Source organism: Conger conger, chromosome 2, assembly GCF_963514075.1.
Source record: "Conger conger chromosome 2, fConCon1.1, whole genome shotgun sequence".
Classification (NCBI taxonomy): Eukaryota; Metazoa; Chordata; class Actinopteri; order Anguilliformes; family Congridae; genus Conger; species Conger conger.
In genome coordinates, this window is record NC_083761.1 from 68752895 (window position 1) to 68774964 (window position 22070).

The window sequence follows — 22070 nt, forward strand, 5'->3', positions numbered from 1 at the left end:
CCAAGCGGCCGTTCCGCTCCGGCAGAAGGACCGTTCTGAAGCTAACCTGTCCCGATGCTCCTCAGGTGCTGCTATCCCCACCAGAGGGACAACCACCAGGACGTCACAGCACCGCTGCCACTCACCCAGAAGAACACACTCTCAAATCAGACAGTCATTTGATATAGGGGATTCATAAACAAGGCTCCACAAACACAATAAATAAAACGAAGTAACCTGAACCTGTAACTGAAGCGCTTATGTTTTTGGAACTGAGTGATAACTTTCCAGAATTGGCGGTGGTTGGCCTGTGCGGTGTTTTGCTCAAAGGGCTACTCTCGCTTTTAAGGCTGAGCTGTTTCAAAAGCTTTAAAAAAAAAAAACTCACTCTGAAGTGGTGAGCAGAACCTTAAGTTTGCTGGTATACCTAACACATCCTCCCAAGCAAGACTGGGGCCGTCTCCTGTCCGTACGTCACACACTGCTGGAAAAAGGCAGGCAGACGATGGTAAAGCCTTTAAGCCGAGCCGTTTGAGTATGCGGGTGTTTAAATAGGCACATTAGAGCGTGTGGCGTGTGCCACCTGGGTGTTCCAGATAATTCCTCAGTGGGCTACTGCCTGACCATACACTCCCCGCGTTATCAGAAGAGGGCAATGCCCTCCGTGCCCCCCCACCCCCCCCCGCCCGCCCCACAGCGTTGCCGTCCGCCAGACGGACGGCACAGCGCCTCACGACCCGCGCCAGCCGAACAGCAGTCACGCCTGGCGCCTGTGTCTCGGGGGGACAAAGCGGGGAAAGGGGAGGGCGTGGCCACCTTCGCGCCTCACTTCCTGCGATCCGGAATTAGCCGCTGCTGCCTCAGCAATGGATCCCACTCTCAGCAGCTCTGGAATCACCATTAATCCTCCCTGCGAGAGGGCTGTGCCAACTCCCCATCAGCACATCACCAGATTCACCCTGTGGGCTTAGCAGGGCTGATCACTCCCCTGCATCCACACTGTAATGACCAGTTAACACCCTTAATTACGCTTCTGGCCGATCCAGCTCAGTAGTGCAGTGAGTACAACAGGACCCTTTAGGGCAGGTCAAGGAACTGTAATAGGAGCTAGGCGGCGATCTGCATATTATTTACAGTCTTACTGGCCCAACACACACTAGGCTACTTAGGCTGTGTGTGTGTGTGTGTGTGCACCAGCCCTGGAGCACAGCCATCTTGGAACAAGCTAGGTTGTGATGTTGTCTCGGCTGCTAAAGCTATTCCTATTACAAGACTGCTGACTTTCAATAAGCGCAACGATGAATCGTGAGGAAAAACCTAAATGCTAGAATTTTTGTGTATTGCCCCAGGATGCTCAAATCAGTACGACAAAACAAAACAGTTTTCACTAACTGCCTCCAAGGACCCCGCAACTACTGGCTGGCTACTCTACAAGTCCATAGGTGGTGTGAGGAACAAATGATCCGCGTTCATCAAAGACCCCCTCCTCTATGTTACCTAACCTAATAATAAAGAGGTCACTGCAGGCTCATCGCCCGGGTCCTTTCACAGTGGGAAACTGAAAAAAGACTTCCACTCGCGACCACTAGAGGCCAGTGTTGTAATATCCTGTTTTTGTAAAAGTCATTGTGGCCAGTGTTACAATATCCTGTCTTTGTAAAAGTCATGGTGAATCTTATTTTCATGCATGTCGCATGAAGGAAAGTTAACATAATTTACTGTGTACATTCAGCCTTCGATAGGCATTCACAGAACGTTAAAGTCCAAATACTGTGCGGAACCCTTCCAGAGAACCGTTCAGCAGCTTCAGTGCGTTACAAAGGGCTTTGCTACGCAGTTGCTACGCAGCATGTGATGCAAGTCAAATCATCCGATTAGCTCCTCATCAAGTGAGGCGGTATTTATTCCACCTCCACCGGATCTTTGTGAGCAGTTACAATAGCATAGGCAGCGCTTGTTGCTGTTGATTTAGCAAAGAGTATCACCTAGGAGAATTTTCTGAAAGCTTCACTTACGCCCACCCTGTAGTAGGCGTATAATTTACCCCCTGACGTAGCGCTACACCCACTTGGTGCAACAGGTCTTTGTGCACATTCTACAGGTGACGTTAAGACCAGGCGTACATCCTGCTCAGGCCACACGGACACAATTCCCCCCTCCGGGCCCGGCCAGGCATACAGGGAGGGAGAAATCCACCCACCAGACAGGGTCACTTCCAGTAATCCCGCAAATCTCTCTTCAAGCTAACGGCTAAGCCATTTACCCGCCGGCCTCCACAGGGAAACGCATTCCTGCTCTTACCAGCTTCCAGAAACTCCTGAGCAGCACAGTGGGATCAACCTTTAAAAAGGCAGGGCAGGAATATGCGCTAATAGAACAGGCTGCCTAACCGAGTCCAGCAGGAGGGCGGCTGTGGCCGGCCCGCAGTCGGGGATGGGCAGAGAGAGGGAGACAGGGGTGGACCGGGGGGGCACGGGTAGAGAGGGAGGCACGGTACCTCGGCTCGGTAGGGCAGGAAGAGCGCGCTGGCCAGGTTCCCCGTGATGCCGCTCAGCAGGTAGATGATGGAGATGCGCACCCAGCCAGCCAGCTTCTCCAGATCCCTCAGCACCGTCATCTGGAACACCACCGACACCAGACAGTGCAGCAGCCTGCAGAGACGCAGAGGGACACAGAGACGCTGATATACTGAGACAGAGACACTGACATACTGAGACACTCAGACACAGAGGCACTAAGACACTGACATACGGAGACACTGAAGCAGAGGAAAACTGCAGTTACTAAGACTCACGTAGACAATGACACAGAGACATCGGGACACAGACTAAAACACATGTACAGGCTCCATAAACACAGCAGGGTCAGTGTGATACAGGCAGCTGCAGACAAACAGACCCTCACACATTAGCTAATTAGCAGCGGCTGGTATGATGTCTAGGGTGTGGTGGGTAATGATGGACAGCTCACCCAGCATGCAGAAACAAGGACAGCCACAGTCTGTAGAACTGGTCCGGCACGTCAGGGTTGAGAAACGGCAGGAGGCCACACACATCATCTAAGCAGTGCACCTGTGAACATACAGACTCTCTCTCAGCGTTACTGAGGCTGCTCCACACTCCCAGTGCTGTCCCGGAGGTCTCCTTTAACACAATGCAGACGCAGAACAAGCAGGAGTCCAAAGAGTACCTGAGAGCAGAGAGTGGCCTTCTCGTGGAAGTAGCCGTGCATGAAACTGCAGTACTCTCGTGTGCTGATCTCACACCTGTCACAATGATAAAGCAGGAGAAATTTCAGCACTACAGCTGGGTTTTTACGAGTAATGGGAGCTCTTCAGCGATAATGGAAGAGAGCGTCTCACCTGCCCTTGGTCCCGATGCAGCAGGGTCTTCCCTTGATCTTACAGTCCAGGTGTCGGTACCCAGTGTGGTTCCCCTCTGGTGGAGAGGTGCAGACCTGAAAGCAGGGGGAAACCAGAGAAGCCTTCATACTGAGGAGGTAGCCTGGTCTTGGGTGGGAGGGTGAATGGTTAGAAAAATCATGTTTACCAGCCAGTGTACAATAGTTCCAGAGCTCTGTAAGATTTGACCAGTTTACAGTAGTTCATGAGCTCTGTACCATTTGACCAGTGTACTGTAGTTCTTGAGCTCTGTACCATTTGACCAGAGTACTGTAGTACTGTACCCTCTCTCAGAGCATCATTCTGGGACCCCACATCCTCTGTACTACGGAGTATGAAACCACGGCTGCTGTCAGGAACTCACCGGCCACTTAGTGATGTCGTCAGGCCAGAAATGAGGGTCCGCTGAAGCCGGCTCTTCGCAGGTCCTGTCCCAGCAGCCACCAGGAGGGACACAAACACAGTGAAACTGACTCCGCTTCTCATTTCATACCGGTACACACGCACAGATGTGACACAGGCACGCATTCTGTACATTTCACAGTACCTGGGGTCCTGGTGACAGACTGAGCCAGATGATCGTACTATATCGACGTTTTCATTCTCCCATTTTATAAAGGTGGCCAACGTCTCCTGGACGCGGAGAGAGGAGAAAGGCGAGTCAGTGAAGCGAGAGTCCTCCCCCCTCAGAGGGAGCTCAAACGCAGATCAGTGTTAATGACTACAGCACAGAGCTCAGCTCCAGCACGCAGGCTGGGGATATTGAAAGCTGGCGGGAATATAAAGAGCCGTTTTGTCTGCACAGGCAGCCCGTCGATAGGAAGCTGACGGATTGAGCAGTTGTTGGCCGGAGCGAGCGGGGTTTGCGGCGGTATTGGCGGGCGGGCGGTGGAGCAGTACCGAGCAGTCTGCGCGATGGGTCTGCACGCAGCCCGATCTGTCGTTCTGCACACAGCACCCCGAGTCCCGCTCCACGTCCTTGGCTTTCTGGATTAGCTTGACGATCCCGACGTCACGCCGGATGCAAGGCGAGAACTTGGCCCCCAGGTGGATGAGGTCGTCCTGTGAGACGGACAGACGGCAGCGTTCACTCAACAGCACATTTTCGACAGCGAACATCGTTTTCAGCTGCCCGTTAATACAGCAAGGTAAATAACAAAATCCATCCATCCATCCATTATCTTAACCCGCTTATCCTGAACAGGGTCGCAGGGGGGCTGGAGCCTATCCCAGCATACATTGGGCGAAAGGCAGGAATACACCCTGGACAGGTCGCCAGTCCATCGCAGGGCACACACACCATTCACTCACACATTCATACCTACGGGCAATTTAGACTCTCCAATCAGCCTAACCTGCATGTCTTTGGACTGTGGGAGGAAACCGGAGTACCCGGAGGAAACCCACGCAGACACGGGGAGAACATGCAAACTCCACACAGAGAGGCCCCGGCCGACGGGGATTCGAACCCAGGACCTCCTTGCTGTGAGGCGGCAGTGCTACCCACTGCACCATCCGTGCCGCCTTAAATAACAAAATGAGATCTGGAAATACCAACCCAACACTGAATCACATGAATATTCTCACTGCACAAGGCTCTAAAGGGGCACGGAATAAGCGAGGGTGTATGTGGTGAGGTAGGCGGACGGGGGAGCCAGGTGTATGAGAGGCGGGGGGGGTTCACTCACTGAGCTGGGGCCCAACCAGAAGTTCTCCTGCTGAACATGCTTCACGCTCTCGTAGATACCCTTGTTCCGCAGCACCTGTGGGGGAGCAGAGGTGAGTCAGGGGCCCTGACACACGCCCAGGGGCCCCCGACACTCGACTGGGGGACACACAGCCCGGGGACACGCCCAGGGGACTCGTCCTGGCACTGATGGACACAGACACTCACCAGCTCGGTGGTGGAGTGTTGCGCGAACCCCACAGGGGCGAAGCCGTAGGTGCAGATGGACAGCAGGGTAATGACGATGTGCACGAAGGTGATCCAGTACGTGAAATAGGGCCTGCAGGGGGAGGAGCCACAGGCCTGGTGACACATGCGCTCATTTCTGCTCACACGTGCGTAGAAGCAGCCTGTAGCCTCGTGGTTAAGGTACGTGGTTAAGACTCGGAAGATCGGTTCAAGCCCCGGTGTAGCCATGGTGAGATCTGCACAGCCATTCAGCGTGTGGGCCATTCAGCGCATGGCGTTCAGCGTGCGTGGCGTTCAGTGTGTGCTGTTCAGCGTGTAGTGTTCAGTGTGAGGCGTTCAGACCGTGGCGTTCAGCGTGTGGTGTTCGGAGCGTGGTGTTCAGCGCATGTGGTGTTCAGAGCGTGTGGTGTTCAGCGCGTGTGGTGTTCAGCGCGTGTGGTGTTCAGCGCGTGTGGTGTTCAGCGCGTGTGGTGTTCAGAGCGTGTGGTGTTCAGAGCGTGGTGTTCAGAGCGTGGTGTTCAGAGCGTGTGGTGTTCGGAGCGTGGTGTTCAGCGCGTGTGGTGTTCAGAGCGTGTGGTGTTCAGAGCGTGTGGTGTTCAGAGCGTGTGGTGTTCAGAGCGTGTGGTGTTCAGAGCGTGGTGTTCAGCGCGTGTGGTGTTCAGCGCGTGTGGCGTTCAGAGCGTGGTATTCAGAGCGTGTGGTGTTCAGAGCGTGTGGTGTTCAGCGCGTGTGGCGTTCAGCGTGTGGCGTTCAGAGCGTGGTGTTCAGAGCGTGGTGTTCAGAGCGTGTGGTGTTCAGAGCGTGTGGTGTTCAGAGCGTGTGGTGTTCAGAGCGTGTGGTGTTCAGAGCGTGGTGTTCAGAGCGTGGTGTTCAGCGCGTGTGGTGTTCAGAGTGTGGTGTTCAGAGCGTGTGGTGTTCAGCGTGTGTGGTGTTCAGCGTGTGGTGTTCAGAGCGTGGTGTTCAGAGCGTGTGGTGTTCAGCGTGTGTGGTGTTCAGCGCGTGTGGTGTTCAGAGCGTGGTGTTCAGAGCGTGTGGTGTTCAGCGCGTGTGGTGTTCAGCGCGTGTAGTGTTCAGAGCGTGGTGTTCAGCGTGTGGTGTTCAGAGTGTGGTGTTCAGCGCGTGGTGTTCAGCGTGTGTGGTGTTCAGAGTGTGGTGTTCAGAGTGTGGTGTTCAGCGTGTGGTATTCAGCGCGTGTGGTGTTCAGAGCGTGGCGTTCAGTGTGCACTCACCTGTGGCTGTGAAAGTCCTCCAGCTGCTTCTGCACCTGGCTGCTGAGGCTGGGGCGGTAATGGCGGTTCAGCCAGCGGCCCACCACGCCCATGCCGTAGTGGCGCTTGTGTTTGTCGAAGGCGAAGTGCTTCACCTTGGAGGCCATGCGCGGGATCCGCCGCCCCCGGCGTTGAGCCTCCAGCTCCGTCAACACATCCTCAGGGCTGAACGCAAGAAAACATTCTGTGCCTGAAATGTACCGCTCACAATAATCTTACATTTTCTTTATCATCGATTTTCATTTTTTAATCCAACGTTAGTTAAGGCGGCCTGTAGACACGCAGCATGGGCATATGTAGGCAGAGACAGAGACAAACACATACAGGTGAGCGTGCACTTGCACACACACTTAAATGCGCACTCACACACGTGCACTCTCGCACGCACAAACTCTCACACTCATACACACACACACACACACACAGACACAGACACACTCACACTCACACACACTGACACACACTGACACACACTGACACTCACTGACACTCACTGACACTCACTGACACTCACTGACACTCACTGACACTCACAGACACTCACAGACACTGCTTAGCGCATGCAGCAAACTCACAGGCTCTGGTAGGGCCCTGCTTCTCCCAGCGGCACATCACCAAAGTGGGCTGAGGGGTGGAAGGAACAGGCGGCTGAGAGAGGGGGCGACTCGAACACTTCATCCGCCATGGAGTACATCTCCCCATGAGCATCAACCTGTCCCGAGAGCAGTGAGGCACTGAACCAAGAACCAACATTACCCAAAACACACCCCATCCGCCATGGAGAACATCTCCCCATGAGCATCAACCCGTCCCGAGAGCAGTGAGGCACTGAACCAAGAACCAACATTACCCAAAACACACCCCATCCGCCATGGAGAACATCTCCCCATGAGCATCAACCCGTCCCGAGAGCAGTGAGGCACTGAACCAAGAACCAACATTACCCAAAACACACCCCATCCGCCATGGAGTACCCTCATGTTACCTCAGCCAGCCAATTACTTCAGAAGGGGGCAATTCATCTTTTTTATACAGTCAAAACATACAGGCTGCTAGAAAAGAGAAATAAAAATAGCAATCTGACATTTACTCTCAATTACACTGCTGAAGAAGTGATGTACAGGTCTGAAGGGACTGTGGCAGACTGGAGAGAGAGAGAGAGAGAGAGAGAGAGAGAGAGAGAGGGATGGAGAAAGAAGGAGACAGGGAAGGAGAGAGGGGAATAGAGAGGGAAGGAGACAGGGGGAGAGAGAGGGGGAAGGATAGAGGGAAGGAGAGGGGAAGGAGAGGGGAAGGAGAGAGGAAGGGAGAGAGGGAGAGAGAGGGATGGAGAAAGAAGGAGACAGGGAAGGAGAGAGGGGAAAAGAGAGGGAAGGAGAGAGGAAGGGAGAGAGGGAGAGAGAGAAGGAGAAAGGGGGACAGAGAGAGGGGGACAGAGAGGGAAGGAGAGAGGGCGCGCTTGCCTTGCTGAAGAACACCGAGTCTCCAGTATCGCCCCCGTCCACCGTGTCCTCTTCCAGCCAGCTGGGCCGGGCAAAGCTACGGCGGGGGAAACTCCTCCTGGTCTGGGAAGTAGGAATCACGGTGCGGCCCTGTGTCAAGACAGCACAGCAAACCAACATAAAGCACTGCACACAAAACACTAACAACCGTCAACACACAGAACTACAGACTCAGAGAACTACAGACTCAGAGAACTACAGACTCAGAGAACTACAGACAGACTTGTTTAACTGCAGGCCCTGGCGGCGCTCCTGACCTTCAGCAGGTTGCTGGCGGCCCGGAAGCTCATGCGGGCGACGGACTCTCTCTTCCTGCGCGCCAGGCGGCCGTAGCCGGACCGCTGGCTGGTGTAGGAGGAGAGCGAGGCCACGCCCGGGGTGAGGGGCGGGTGGGCCGTGTGCGGGGTCCGGGGCCGGTCCGTCTCATCGGGGTAACGGAACGCTCGCCCGCGCGCCAGAGGGTCCACAATCTGGAGAGAGAGGGAGAGGGAGAGAGGGAAAGAGAGAGAGAGGGAGTGTGAGAGAGAGACAGAAAGAGGGGGGGAGACAGAGGGGGAGAGAGAGGGACGAGTCAGAAAACTCACCCAAGACACAGGAGCACAGAAGCAATTTTCAACATTCTTATGCCCCCAGAGGACGTGCGGCAGCTGAATTTCAGTCGGTTATACATTTATTTTCCCCTCCAAAATTAGCCTTCCTCATTAATATTTAGGGGGAAATTACTTCGCACTCGAACCACCTATTCATATCAGTGTGGTTAATGAAGCCCTGTAATTACAGGCAACAAAAATGCTAATTCTGAGAGCTTGGAGAATAAGATCTGAGAGTCCGGCGGTGGAGAGGACTACGGTGACGGGAGACGGGTAAAGCAGCGGGAAGACGGGAGAAATAAACACGCGGCTTTCAAACAGTTGTTTACAGCAACACTGGAACAGCCGAGAGAGAGAGAGAGAGGGGAGAGAGAGGGAGGTGAAGGACGTGGCTGGAAGACGCGAGTCGGAGCCCTGAGAGAGACCTTACCCCCTGATCTCCACTCAGCATTGAGGTGAGGAGGCAGAGACGGCAGCAGGGGACCAGCAGAGAGGGAGCTGGAACAAACAGAGCCACGCTAGGAGCCCACTGTATTATTTATACACGGAGAGGGAATCACTTCCCCAAGACTGCCGCCGCCGTCGCTGCCTCCTCCTCCCTCTCAGATGCCTTATTGTCATCCGTGGCTCGTTGTCCGTGGGAAAAACGCATCCACAATCACCTGCTCCTCCCCGTACCACGTCCGCCCACTTCTCTTCTGGCTTCAGCTGCCACCAACATACCTACGCCGTTTACACCGTCTTTCATACTTTACTCCTCACAGTTCATGTAGTCACCTTTGAGACGTTTGTGAGGACTAAAGTGAGTGCCCGTGGCAATTATTTCCCTCCCCAATTTGTTCAAGCCGTGACGTACAGCAGAGCTGCCCTCTGTTCCTGGAGAGACTACCGGCCTGTAGTTTTTTTTATTCCAACCCCAACAAAGCACACCTCGTTCAACAGATAGAGGAGATTTCATTGAACCGCTTAATTAGTACCATCTGGTGTGCCAAATTAAGAGTCGAAATGAAAACCTACAGGACGGAAGATCGCAGGAACAGGGGCGGGTAGCGGGTTAAGAAACTCATAACCGACGCGCGCAGTCGGCGGGGACAGAAGTGGCGGGTCGGCAGGTGAAGTGCAGTACCTTGGGCAGCCTGTGGGTGGCAGGAGACTCCAGCGTGTGGTCCTGGCTGGCGGGCTCGTGCTCGCGGTACTGGGCCTTCAGCTTGCCGTAGCGGTGGCTGCAGTGGCGCAGGCTCTTGCGGTGCCATTCCTGCTGCTTGGTCTCGCAGTCCCCGCCGACCCCGAACCACTGCGCCGTGCCCCTGAAATCGCCCGTCGGGGCAGAGGGACAGGCTGTCACTCATCCGGGAGTCGCCGTGTCAACTGTGACTGCGGGTCGTCGCCGTATCGAATATTTCGGCGAGAATAGCAGTGTCTCTTTAAGACGCGGTTTGCCTCGATGCGTTCAAGAGCACTTGACGGTGAATGACAAACGCACGCTGGATGGAGCACCCTCTGCAGATTTGCACCGGCCTGCTCTCCATTACGCTGACCTGAACTGAAGTGTCTGAAGAGCCCCATTGCTGCTCACTGTAACTAGCGCTGAGAGATAGGAGCACTTTGGTGAGTATAATACCTGCAAGCCCCTGTGCAAACCATATTGAATACACAGCATGTCTATTAAAGTGTTCCTCGCAGGCTGGTTGTGCATCAGTTCACTTATTAGTATAATGAGTAGGTGATGCACATTTGCTAGGCTTTTAAAGCAAATTAACCAGTTGGCTTCTGAAGGAAATATCTTGCCCCGATATGCTTACAGATTTTACAGAACCAAAGCAGCATCCTGAGGCTGGCTGAGGAACAGAAAAACACAACAGAGGAGCAGTAGAAGAGCAGCAGAGGAGCAGCAGAGGAACAGTAGATGAGCAGTAGAAGAGCAGTAGAAGTGCAGCAGAATAGCAGCAGATGCGCAGCAGAGGAACAACAGAAGAGCAGTAGAGGAACAGCAGAGGAGCAGCAGATGAGCAGTAGATGAGCAGCAGAGAAACAGTAGAAGAGCAGCAGATGAGCAGTAGCAGAACAGCAGATGAGCAGTAGAGGAACAGCAGATGAGCAGCAGAGGAAGAGTAGAAGAGCAGCAGATGAGCAGTAGAGGAACAGCAGAGGAACAGTAGAAGAGCAGCAGAGGAACAGTAGCAGAGGAGCAGTAGAAGAGCAGCAGATGAGCAGTAGAGGAACAGCAGACGAGCAGTAGAGGAACAGTAGAAGAGCAGCAGATGAGCAGTAGAGGAACAGCAGATGAGCAGCAGAGGAGCAGCGGAAGAGCGGCACCAGAATCTGACCTGCGGATGCTCTGGGAGATGGAAGTCTCTCTGCGGAAAGCTGCCCGCCTCTCCTGCGCCGTTGTCGACACGGCGTCCTCCGACATGGCCTCTGTGGACTGCTGCAGACTTCCGCTCTTCTTCAGGGACGGTCTCAGGGGCTGCAAAGCCCAAAACAGAGGCACATCATGAGGGAGAAAGGCTTAAAGAGAGCTCCTTGTTTACTCAACCATTCCCCACACATTTCTACCACTGGCCTGAACCCAAAACAAGTCTTTTTATGGAATAGCTAATTACGTTTATTGTTCAAAAACATATATTTTACATTAGGTCAGTTTTATTTTAAGAGGCTGAACTAACTGATTGAGTCACTTCTAAACAGCCTTGAACCCACAGAACCCTGAAAGTAATTGAATTGATGAGATGAAACTTCTAAGAAATGAGTGCAGAGGTAACAGGGTTTATTACCTCATACATAATAAATGTGAAGGCAGAGGATTCTGTCATTTTGATTATCCTTAGAAAATATCTCAGGAAAAACAATATTTATATTTATTTATTCATCATTCCATTAGACACCCATTATTTACAAATCACTATTAATGCTATCTTGATAAGCCCTAAAGCAGAGAAGATGAGAAATTATCATGAGGCCACTGTGGACTAGCATGGGCAAATCTTAAAATTTCAATTTAGCACCCAATGGAGACACATTGCCCTTGAGGAAGGAAGATTATGTAATACTGTAGTATTCAGATACTGTTTACTGTTTCAGACACAGGAATTCACCATTCAGAATAGTCCATTTTGAACTACTGTATAACGGTAAGCATAGAGGCGAAGCCATGCATCAAATCACAGTGGCCAAAAGTGTACGGGTGAAGTTTGTGAAATTCTGCATTTCCTCACAGATTACACCAGGAAGAGCTCAATGAAATCAACCAGGGAGTGTATTTACCAAAGGAGCGCCCAGCCAGCCTGACAATGCATGAGTAAAACATCAGCTGAGTTGAGTCAGATAGTGCGCTGCTAACAGCAGGCAGACAATACGGAAGCCGTCAAGAGTCTAAAATAGCCGTCAGAGTTTAAAATAACAGGTCTGTAAACTTCGGTTTATCACAAAATCTAGCGGTGTGTTCACAAAATCCTAGAACTGACAAAGCCAAATATGCGTAGGAAGTGCATTTCCTGAATCTACAAAATCAGTCAACATTATAGTGGAATGTTCCGTGCGCTCTCCACCAGAGCATGCAGCCCCTGTTGTGACATGGCGCTGTGTGATTGGTCTGTGTGCCAGCAGATGGTGTCCTGGTGCCCGCAAACAGAGTAGTCCCTCCCCACGCCCAGCTCTGATCGGTTGTGACATTTAATGGTGCTTGACGGCTTCACACACGATGAAGCAGATGATTTCAGAGAAACAGCCACATAACCCACATAAGCCCCCCATGGGGTGTACTCTGGTCACTGTAGCAGGATTCGGACATTTAGGTTTTAACTCCTGAAGTGGCATAATGGAAAGTTAACCAATGAATTTTAGCAAAAATTAATAATTAATCACTATTGTTAAGATTTGAAGAGGGGTCAGGCTTTTGATTTTGCATCAGGGTCATGGTGTGGGGGGTGACCACGCCGATTTTGCACAAACCTTGTGTAAATGTTTTTTATACTGTATACTCAATAGATAACATGCAAAACATAATCTCCATTGGATGTGTCATTCTGGAGATATTGGCTCTTTAAAAAAAGCTTCATAACTTCAGCATTACAGCCGGGAATAACCTTACAACGTGCAATATACTCACAAATGTCTTTCTGGGTACCACCCCACGCTCTGGTTTAAGAGCCAATATCTCAAGAATGACAAAACCAATGAGGCAAATGTTATGGATGTTCTATAACTGAATATATAAAGAACATTTACATTGTTTGAGTAAAATTTGAGTAGTCACCTCCCACAACTCTGGTTGATTTTACCACAGAATGACCCATGATTCAGTTTGGCACAAAGAAGATCCCTGATTAGACTGCAAAGGTTTTAGCTTTAAGCACAGTGACACGTTCTTTACCACGGCGGTTAATCATGCTGTACAGTTTTCCCACGTGGCATATTACTGTGTAAGAACTCAGACTGCAGGCACCACTGTTCACGGTGTCATATGAGCCACAAATGATGTCACAGTGCCACAGCAGGAACTAAACCATGGTAACGGGCGCCCCGTGGTAAGTCAGCTCACGGGTAGGCCTCAGCTACATCAGAGGCAGGGCCCCCTGCAGTGAGGGAGCGGGGGTGAAAGGTCATCCCTTCGACGTTTATCGCGGTCAGCGTACCTGTTTCTCAGCGTCAATCTTCTCCTCCTCGGGGGGTGGGATGGCAATCACCAGGCTAGGCGGCTTCTTGCTCTTCAGCCGGCTGTCTGATTGGCTGCCGTTGCGGTTTGGGTCGTCTTGCGACGACATGCTGCTCGTTCCGCAGGCCTCTGCGGAAGGGGAAGAGCGTGAGCGTGAATATCTCTGCCAAAGCGCAGCACTGCGTGAAAACAGTGAGCCTGTTCCCAATTTGGGGCTTTCAATCAGTACACCAGCATTTTAGCTAGTAAGGCCAGGGACACCCAAGGTTGGTGGTTCAATCCCCGGTGTAGCCACGAGAAGATCCGCCCAGCTGCCGGGGCCTTGAGCAAACCCCGCATTGCTTAGTCTAATCAACTGTAAGTCACTTTGTATAAAAGTGTCAGCTACCATAATGCCTGGAATGGGCCAGACTGCTGTCAGCAACTTTCGCAGTGATTCGACTGGCTGCCATATTTAGTTCCACAAACACTTTCACAAAAGACAGTGGAGTGCAGTGCAGTGCAAACATAACGGGCAAAAGAACATTTTGTTTTACCTACAGCAAGTACATTTGGAACCACTTGGGATACAAAGTTACAGGAAATCCACAGTGACAGTTGGAATGCATGGAATGAGGCAACATCATGGTTTCCTCCACTGAAAAGGCTGCCCTGCATAAAGGCGGGGAAGGTAACTGTTCTCAATATTTGACCATATTAAACTGCAATTGAATGAAATTATATAAAAATATGAATCTGTGAGAAAGCAAATATGTGCTTCCAGTGACAGGCCTTGCGTGTGTGTGAGTGCATGTGCTATTCTAATGTAGTCCATTATAGAAGGAAGAATTGCACAATAAGCCACAACCTGCGGTCTCGAAGGAACATTTTAACAGTTTCACATTCAAAAATGTGCACCACTTTACCACCTAACTTGTCACTGGTGCCTCTTGAAGCTTGTGCCCCAATTTACATTATACATATTTAGTATACTTTGCATTTGGTATATTTTCTATCTTTATACATTTAAACTACTTTCAACTACCTACAACTGCCCATATTGCATCACATAAATAACGGAATGAGGACCTGCAACAATTTGTGTACTTATTTATGAGATAAAGAAGGTAGAAATCCTGATTCAAACTGTCATTCAGTCACTGGAGAGACTGAATGACATTGAGGCTAAGGCTGGGGCTAAGGGCTGGGGGCTAAGGCTGGGGCTAAGGCTGGGGGATGGGGGCTGGGGACTAAGGCTGGGGGCTAAGGCTGGGGGCTAAGGCTGGGGGCTAAGGCTGGGGCTGGCCAGCGTTTTCACGGCTCAGGTCAGAGTGCTGCAGAAAGGCCTCCCACTGATGGCGACCCTCAGCCTAGGCGTGCACCAACTGTCCACGTCAATGGCCCTTAAGTGGCTGATAAATGACTGCAACGCCCGACCAAAACTTTCCTGGGGATTTATTTCACCCCGGGTGCCTTTTAGAACAAATAGAAAGTGGCCATTACGTTCCACTGTCAGGATAATTATACGTCTGAATTGTGTGAGAGAGCGAACAAAGGCACAGGGCACAGAGCGAGGGGCTCTTTAGAATCCATTAGAGCAGATGCCTCGGGAGGATCTTCCCTGCCCATCTCCCACGTGCCCTCCACTCTTCCCCGGTCACTCCCATGGCCTCCACTCTGTGAGATCAATACCTTATGAACCATAACTGTCGAAGCAGTAGGTTATGGAGCGCACATTAAATGTGACACCTCTACTTTAAACAGTTCATTCCAAAAGCTTTTATTACTGTCCAGCTCCTCTGCACCTGCTGCTAACACTTCGGCACTGCTCCTCACCAGCGATCCACTTCACGTAAAAAAACGCCGCAAAACCGCAAACAAACAAACTCAGGTAATACTTCACAATAGGGTCACATGAACTGGCATTAACTGATGTAGCTGTTAACCAACTACTGAGAAGTTAATCTGTACAGCTTTGTTAATGTATTGGTAAATCATTAATTCACGTTAAGAACTACACTAGTTAATGGCAATTCATATTGAAATGAAAAAACAGTGAATGTATTTGTTAATGGATAATTATATGTCTATCCTACGGTTTGCTGACATATAAATATTCAGGTAACTAAGGTAATAGTCCATTAATAATATACATTAATATACCAATACATTAGTTTGTTGTTAAATGACTACTGGAAAGTTCATTTCATGCTTAATTCATGTATTTGAAGATCATTGATCAACATCAAATTCATGATTAACAACTACTTTAGTTAATGCATATTGATGAACCTTATTGTAAAGACCGAAACTTGTTCTCAGGAAAAAAAAGCAATGAACTGAGCCTCACCACTCCCACGACGACATATTAGACCACTGAATATTACACTAAGGGACGCCTATGATCAATGGCAAGGCTATGAACCACAAATATCTGTCAGGAATTCATAAATAGTATAGAATACCGATAGTACAGTATTACATTACATTACGTGGCGTTTAGCAGACGCTCTTATCCAGAGCGACGTGCAACAAAGTGCAAATCAAACACACAAACAAGTGCAAAGAGGACCTGAGAGGACGGTACAGTTCTGTAGTACAGTAGTGTAAACATACAGAAAATCAGAACCCTTGACGAGTAATATAATAGACATAGTACACTAGAATATTTCTCCACTCGAGCTAATTTTGTATTTTGGGAGATACGGAACGTGTAATTATTTGGAGCCATTTTTCTCAATAAAATGATATCACCGGTGCAGCATTAGTCATGCATATAAACAAACCACTCGCATTCAATCAACTGGAAAAGTCTCTAATTTACAGGCTACTCGCTTCATTTCAAGTTCAGCAAAATGCTGTTGATTTTATCCCATCATGATGCAAATTCACATACAGGATTGAACCATGGTAACGGCAGCTCCTATGGTGAGAGGGGTGGCGTTGTGCCATGAACTCCTGCACATGGACAGGTAAGGGGTTCAGTCCCCCGCCATGGCTCTCAGAGCTAGTCTAATCTCCTCTGGATCCAGGCTTTATCCCTGCCTGAATAAAGGGAAACACAAGGAAAGGAGGGTGGCTATTCTCTAAAAACAGGCAGCGCCTGTATTCACAAGAAGTGTTTTTGACTTTCTCTTCAGAAGGTCTATAATGAATGATAAATAATAGATTTTTAACTCAAGGATATATAATTCACATAGCTTTTGATGAATAGATTTGACTAATGGCTCACCAGATACAAAAAGAAGGGAGAAAGCACTTTTTAATATTATACATTTCCAAGACAGAATTATAAAAAAAGCATTAAAAAAATTCACTGGGAACCTAGTCCCTGTAAACCAGTGGGGAAACCCTTTTGATATCCATAGTCCAAAGGCCACTGACCTATCAGGCAGCTTTACAGTCCCTCCCAAAATCCTATTGGCTGCTGATATTGGCAAAAGGGACCTCCCATTCCTCCCCACACACCAAAACATATATATCAGAGCATGGCATGGTTTCTTGTATACAAAATAATAACATATTTGTGCTGTTGATTTCATTATCAATATCTGCTACTGACAGAAGTAGCTGTACTACAAAATAAGGCTGTCATTTTAATAAGGTTGTGAATGAAGTCACAATTCTTACTGGCCTAAAAACTGAATTATGAACACCAACACTGACAAGTTATTTTCCATTCTATTTCTTCGCTTTTACTTGAGGTCAAAGCCATTTTAAAATACTAGATATGATTTTTATGAATGAATAAACCTTATAAACAACAGCTGGAGCTGTTAACAGTGAAACCAAATTCAAAAAGCAAAGCCAAGTTCTGTAAATCTAAATAAGGTGGCGCCCACTCGTAGTGACTAAATTGGAATGGAACGACCCAGCTTTGCTTTTTGCTACTATATAGGCCGTGGATAGGCCCTGCAGCTGATATCCTTTGAAGGCGCAGCGCGTGGGATAACAGGAGTTAATGCAGAACTCACACGACCAGGTGCTGTGCCACTGGCACCAAGCGCAGTTTCGCGGCTCAAACGCACAGGTCCACTCAGCGCTCCCCCACCGGACTCCTGTGCCAATGCAGGCTCACACTCCGGCATCGTAAAAAACCAGCTCACGCACAGCCGCTATATTTAGCTTCTGCATTTACGGACAGTCGCCAATCTGGCTGATCTGGCGCAATCCGCAAATGAACTTTTTCCAAGACGATTATGCAATACGGCACGCGGGAAAAACTTTCGCATCGGCAGCAAAAACCGCTTCGGGGCGGTGAACCTGGACCGACCGTCTGGACACTTAAAGGAGCTCGGAAAGGCAAACAGAGCTTACCTTATCACCTGGAGCGTAGCTCAGCTAGAGTGCAGCGCCGGCTCCGTTCAGCCCGTTCAGTGTGTTTTTATTCCAGCGCGAGCTGCCCTGCTCAGACAGCAGAGGGCTGGGAGGCAGCAGTCAGCTCCTGCTTCCCTGGCCCGAACCTCCATTACGCACACAAGGTCTCCAAGCTACCGCTGGAGCCGCGAGCAAATCAATACAGGCTTCTCTGACAGCTTTTGAAAATGGAGGCAACAGGAGCAGCACATCTTGAGAAATCGGACACCGGAGAAGTGGAAGTCGCACTCTAACTGCGAGGGGGAGAACATGGCTGAGAGGGGGGTGGGGAGGAGGAGGGAGGCTAGCTGGGCACTGTGTTACCCCCTCCATCCCCTGAGAGACCCATCACCCAGAATTAATGGACTGTTCTCCATTCTGAAGTGTTCTCTGTCTGATGCGGTATTCTAAAGCAGTCTCACAGAGACATCACCAACCGCAGCTAATTGTAACACAAACGGATTGTTTAACAAGGTCGAAATCAACTGCATTTGCAGCAGATGGAACTAGGGAGAAATGTGAAACACACACGTTCAACAAATCAGTCAGCGTGCGACTTCTGAGTTTGAGTCATACCATTGCAGGCCTAACCACTTTCCTTAATCCCACACCTTCAGCCTTGTGAGTCACTAGGGTTAGGGTTGAGTGAAGCTCCGGAACTGACCGACTGGTATTTATGTGGCAAAACAGTTCCCTCATGGCCAGGACCCGTTCCCCAGGTAACAGTGGAACAGCCCCAGAGCATTTCCAAGGGATAGTCAAAGTGATCCTTAATTACAAGAATTGACTGGCCTAGAGAAACCGGTTAGAGCAGCTGGGAAAGTTGGAGCAGACTTCTCCTTTCACACTGGTGAGTGGGTGTAGTATGGATTTGCACATAGCCACTTTCCCATGGGTTTTCGTCCAACACGTACACATTATACAACAGCATATTATACAATGCAGCCCAGGTCATTAACGGGAACTCTTAAACCGGTTTCAAGAATAACATGAGCAAACAGCAAAATAAATCCCCGGGATTAGACAGGGATTTCCCAGCAATGGAAAAAACCATGCAGAATGACATCATGGGTGAACAGTGATACCAGTGAAGTCAACAAACAAGGGCTAACAACTATTGCCAAGATTCATTCATTCATTTTTCATTTTCAAAATATGAAATGCCATCAGCATATTTACAAATAAACGTATTCCATACAAAGCAAAACAATTTATTGCACAGATCTGACTGAAAATATCACATCAAGGTTTTTAAAATTGTCCAAAAATACTGAAGTTCAATGCACTTCGTATTCAGGAAAGCACTACAAACGAGATCGTATGACTGTTTGTCGTCATTGCCATGTTTGCACCATAAACTGACTGGAGAATGTCCCAATACTGTCACATGAGAACCTCCACCAAACCCCCCCATGTCATTACTGGAACCTGCAGGGCTGATGGCTGTCAGGTATTCATGTAGCATATATGAAATGAGAGGCCAACTCTTCCAGTGGTCTACATGTTGGGCTCAATGGGAGGAGCATGTGCTCTTCTCTATACTGCATTGAGAAAGCTTTGACGTATTTCAGGGTCTCAGAACACTGTCTGCTCTGTGTGAATGCACATTGCATGAAATCCAAACAAAAACTGTCTGTATTTTCAATCTCTGGACTACTCATGAAGGAATCACACTTCAAATGTGTAACTGGATGAACATAGACTATTATTAATAGCTTCACTCTAGTCCTCGAACACTGGCTGCATGTTATGAGTCTTTGTTTCAGATGTGGAAAGTACGGTGATCGTTTGGTGAGCTCATCTGGAATTTACTGTAAATGATAAGCATTCAATGAGCTTTAACGCTGCTAGACGCAAAAAAGAGGAACAAAAAGGATTTAATTTACTAAGCTACTAAGAATGAGACACGCTCTTTCTGTAAGAAACTGGGAAAGGGGGAAGCACGTCGATCTTGTGAATGGAAATAACGTCCAACAATGTAACAAGAAGAATATTCAGCTCCGCTCTGCTGGAAATAGTGGCGTGCTCTGTGCGCGCACTAATTGAAACTCGCAAATGGCCTACTGCCAAAGGCTGGCAGCGTTATGGCATTCTCAGTGACCTACTGCCCATTCAGTCCGACCTCAGAGAGAAGGCCTGTATTCACTAGTCACTGCCACTGAACATAAACCAAAAGGCACAATCACACGCGAAAGGAGTGGGACACTGAGCCAGCTTGAATGCGATTTCCTATAATTCACTGTAGCAATGCATTTACCACCTATTAGCAGGCTGAAGCCTTTCTGCTCGTCGCAGACGTGAATTAGGCCAAATTTAAAACAAGTGCTCAGTCACAGGGCTTTATATTGCTGCTTTTCCTAATGTCAGCATTTCTTTAAAATGGCAGAGGGTCCCTTTCCCAGGAAAAAGACCCGTGATGTAGAGTCACGTAGCACAAACACATTCTGAAGACTCCCTGCACAGCACCGGGAGACTGCTTCGAGATCACAGAAGATCCCGAAGACCCGACTCAAACTGGGAAACGGAGCTTTCCCTGTGCCTGCTCCACCCCCGTGGAGCCCCCTCCCAATGCATATGAGGCAAGCAGTAGCTATTGCCGTTTTCAAACCCCATCTCAAGACTCACCTGTTCAGTATCAGTTATCCTTAGCTCCACCTGTGCCTTGGCTGTAAATCTGTTTGTCTGCACCTCATTCTGTACTCCCCTGTACTATGATCTCCCTTTGTATCAGATTGCCGGTATGTACATTTCCAGCCGTTTAAATAAATGCTTTAACCTTGTTGTAAACCTGGGCTCTGGAAAGGTGCTATATAAATGCAAAAATAAAAAATAAAAGATGTATTATTATTATTATTAAGATATTCTGGTCGAGCAAATCATACGTCAGTGCAGAGGATCTTCCCATAGTGCCCTTCGGACAGACGAATAATAGCAGTATTCCTGACCCTATAAGATCATTCCACAGGAGGAGCGGGCTCCATCTCTGGTATTTGCTGCCACCATGTGTTCCAAGGAAGACAACCACCAGCTTTCCCCCTCAACGAGGAGCTGGAGCATTGAGAAGCCTTTGTCAGCCAATGCCTCAAGCAGCACCAACGTATACCTGAGTATACAACAGTATGCAAAGTGTGGAATGCAAAGTCTCCTGGCTTGTATTACACAACCGTAACCCAGTCTAGCTTTCCACCACAGACGTGAGGAGTCAGGTTTCACTTCCTCAATAGCAGATAGAGAGCCACTCCTGCCTGGCACTAAAGTCTGTTCAAGAGGACTGTACATACCCACACACTGAGCACGGTAAGCACTGCCGCTCAACAGTTCCAGTGCGGCCAAAGCTCTGTCCAGTTCATCGGAGGGTTAGGGACCGGAGTAAACAAACACTCCCAAGCCAAAATGAAACGTGATCCTCTGTTGACACGAACGGCCCAGTGCTTTTAGAGTCACAACAAAACCGACTGAAGCTGCACCTCCACCAGCGTGACTACACTTGTTTTTCTTGAGAAAACTTCCGGAAACATTCTCACGCAAGGTGTTTCAATACCATGAAACAGCCCAAAATAACTTCACTGCGCTCTCAGCCTGAGGGGCACGCTGCCAGGATAAGCAGTGAAAAAAAGTGTAAGATTAATTTAAGTTATTTCAGCAGAAATGGCCGCACACTTACGGGGGGGGGGGGAAGTCGTGTGGGTTGATGAAGACTCAGCCGGAGACTTTCTGGGTCCGAAAGGGGAAGAGTGCATCAGCCAGCCATCACAGGACCACGCCCACCGTCGCAATGAAGTCCCACGCTGGCCTGGGGTGAGAAAACCATAGCACATGACCACCACTGCACTAACAACCTCATTAGACATGCGAACTAACACAAGCCGAGCCATTTAATCAAAGCTGCATAAATCCCGGTCCAGGACGCGGCCGCATTCAAAGAGACACGCTACATCGCCATGGAGAACCGCTGGGCAGGGCGTTCTGCATCTCGCAGTGTTCACTTAACACACTGAGTCTCTTCACGTCAAACGCTCATGGACGTTTCTGCTTCATTAAATCTCAAACAGCAGACTCTTCACTTACAATAAATATGCTTCTCAAACCATTATCTTCATGCTCTCCGCAGTCGGCAAATTATATGAGTGTATGTTAATGTGCAAATATTTTGCGTGCATGAGAGATAATCATCTTTTCACACTGAGAGCTGCCATAAATAAGGCACAGAGCACAGAGCCTGTGTGGGAGGCTGGTATCCGTGGAACACCACTTTTTCATACCCGGCTACAAGCAGGCAACATGAGAAACTTGTCTACCACATGCACCCACACACAGCACAGTTAAACACAAGTCTTTATTTAATGCTGCTACTGGGATGTTGTGAGATCCATTCCTCATTCCGAAGCCCTACATGCCCATACAGGCCATGAGAACCGCCCCCCCCC

The 22070-nt window shown here is 49.4% G+C and overlaps 1 protein-coding gene across 6 annotated transcripts in view; it reads right to left on the bottom strand.

Annotated features, from left to right (window-relative positions):
• The window catches only part of LOC133122105 (inactive rhomboid protein 2-like), a 32797-nt gene that overhangs the window by 5956 nt on the left and 4771 nt on the right, over positions 1-22070 (bottom strand). The window contains exons 1-18 of one of the 6 annotated variants that reach the window (XM_061231830.1): positions 21712-21931; positions 21308-21436; positions 13289-13437; positions 10982-11121; positions 9781-9961; positions 8322-8534; positions 8026-8154; positions 7138-7274; positions 6524-6727; positions 5274-5385; positions 5068-5142; positions 4280-4441; positions 3927-4012; positions 3744-3807; positions 3341-3435; positions 3169-3244; positions 2950-3050; positions 2477-2630 (exon numbers count right to left, since the gene is read on the bottom strand). In XM_061231830.1, coding sequence (XP_061087814.1) covers positions 2477-2630; positions 2950-3050; positions 3169-3244; positions 3341-3435; positions 3744-3807; positions 3927-4012; positions 4280-4441; positions 5068-5142; positions 5274-5385; positions 6524-6727; positions 7138-7274; positions 8026-8154; positions 8322-8534; positions 9781-9961; positions 10982-11121; positions 13289-13437; positions 21308-21383 — 2154 coding nt within the window. In that variant the 5' untranslated portion in view covers positions 21384-21436; positions 21712-21931. Of the gene's footprint in view, positions 1-2476; positions 2631-2949; positions 3051-3168; positions 3245-3340; positions 3436-3743; positions 3808-3926; positions 4013-4279; positions 4442-5067; positions 5143-5273; positions 5386-6523; positions 6728-7137; positions 7275-8025; positions 8155-8321; positions 8535-9780; positions 9962-10981; positions 11122-13288; positions 13438-17604; positions 17796-20268; positions 20288-20924; positions 21024-21307; positions 21437-21711; positions 21932-22070 lie in introns of those variants that run through there. The other 5 variants (XM_061231829.1, XM_061231833.1, XM_061231834.1 and 2 more) reach the window with 5 other exon arrangements.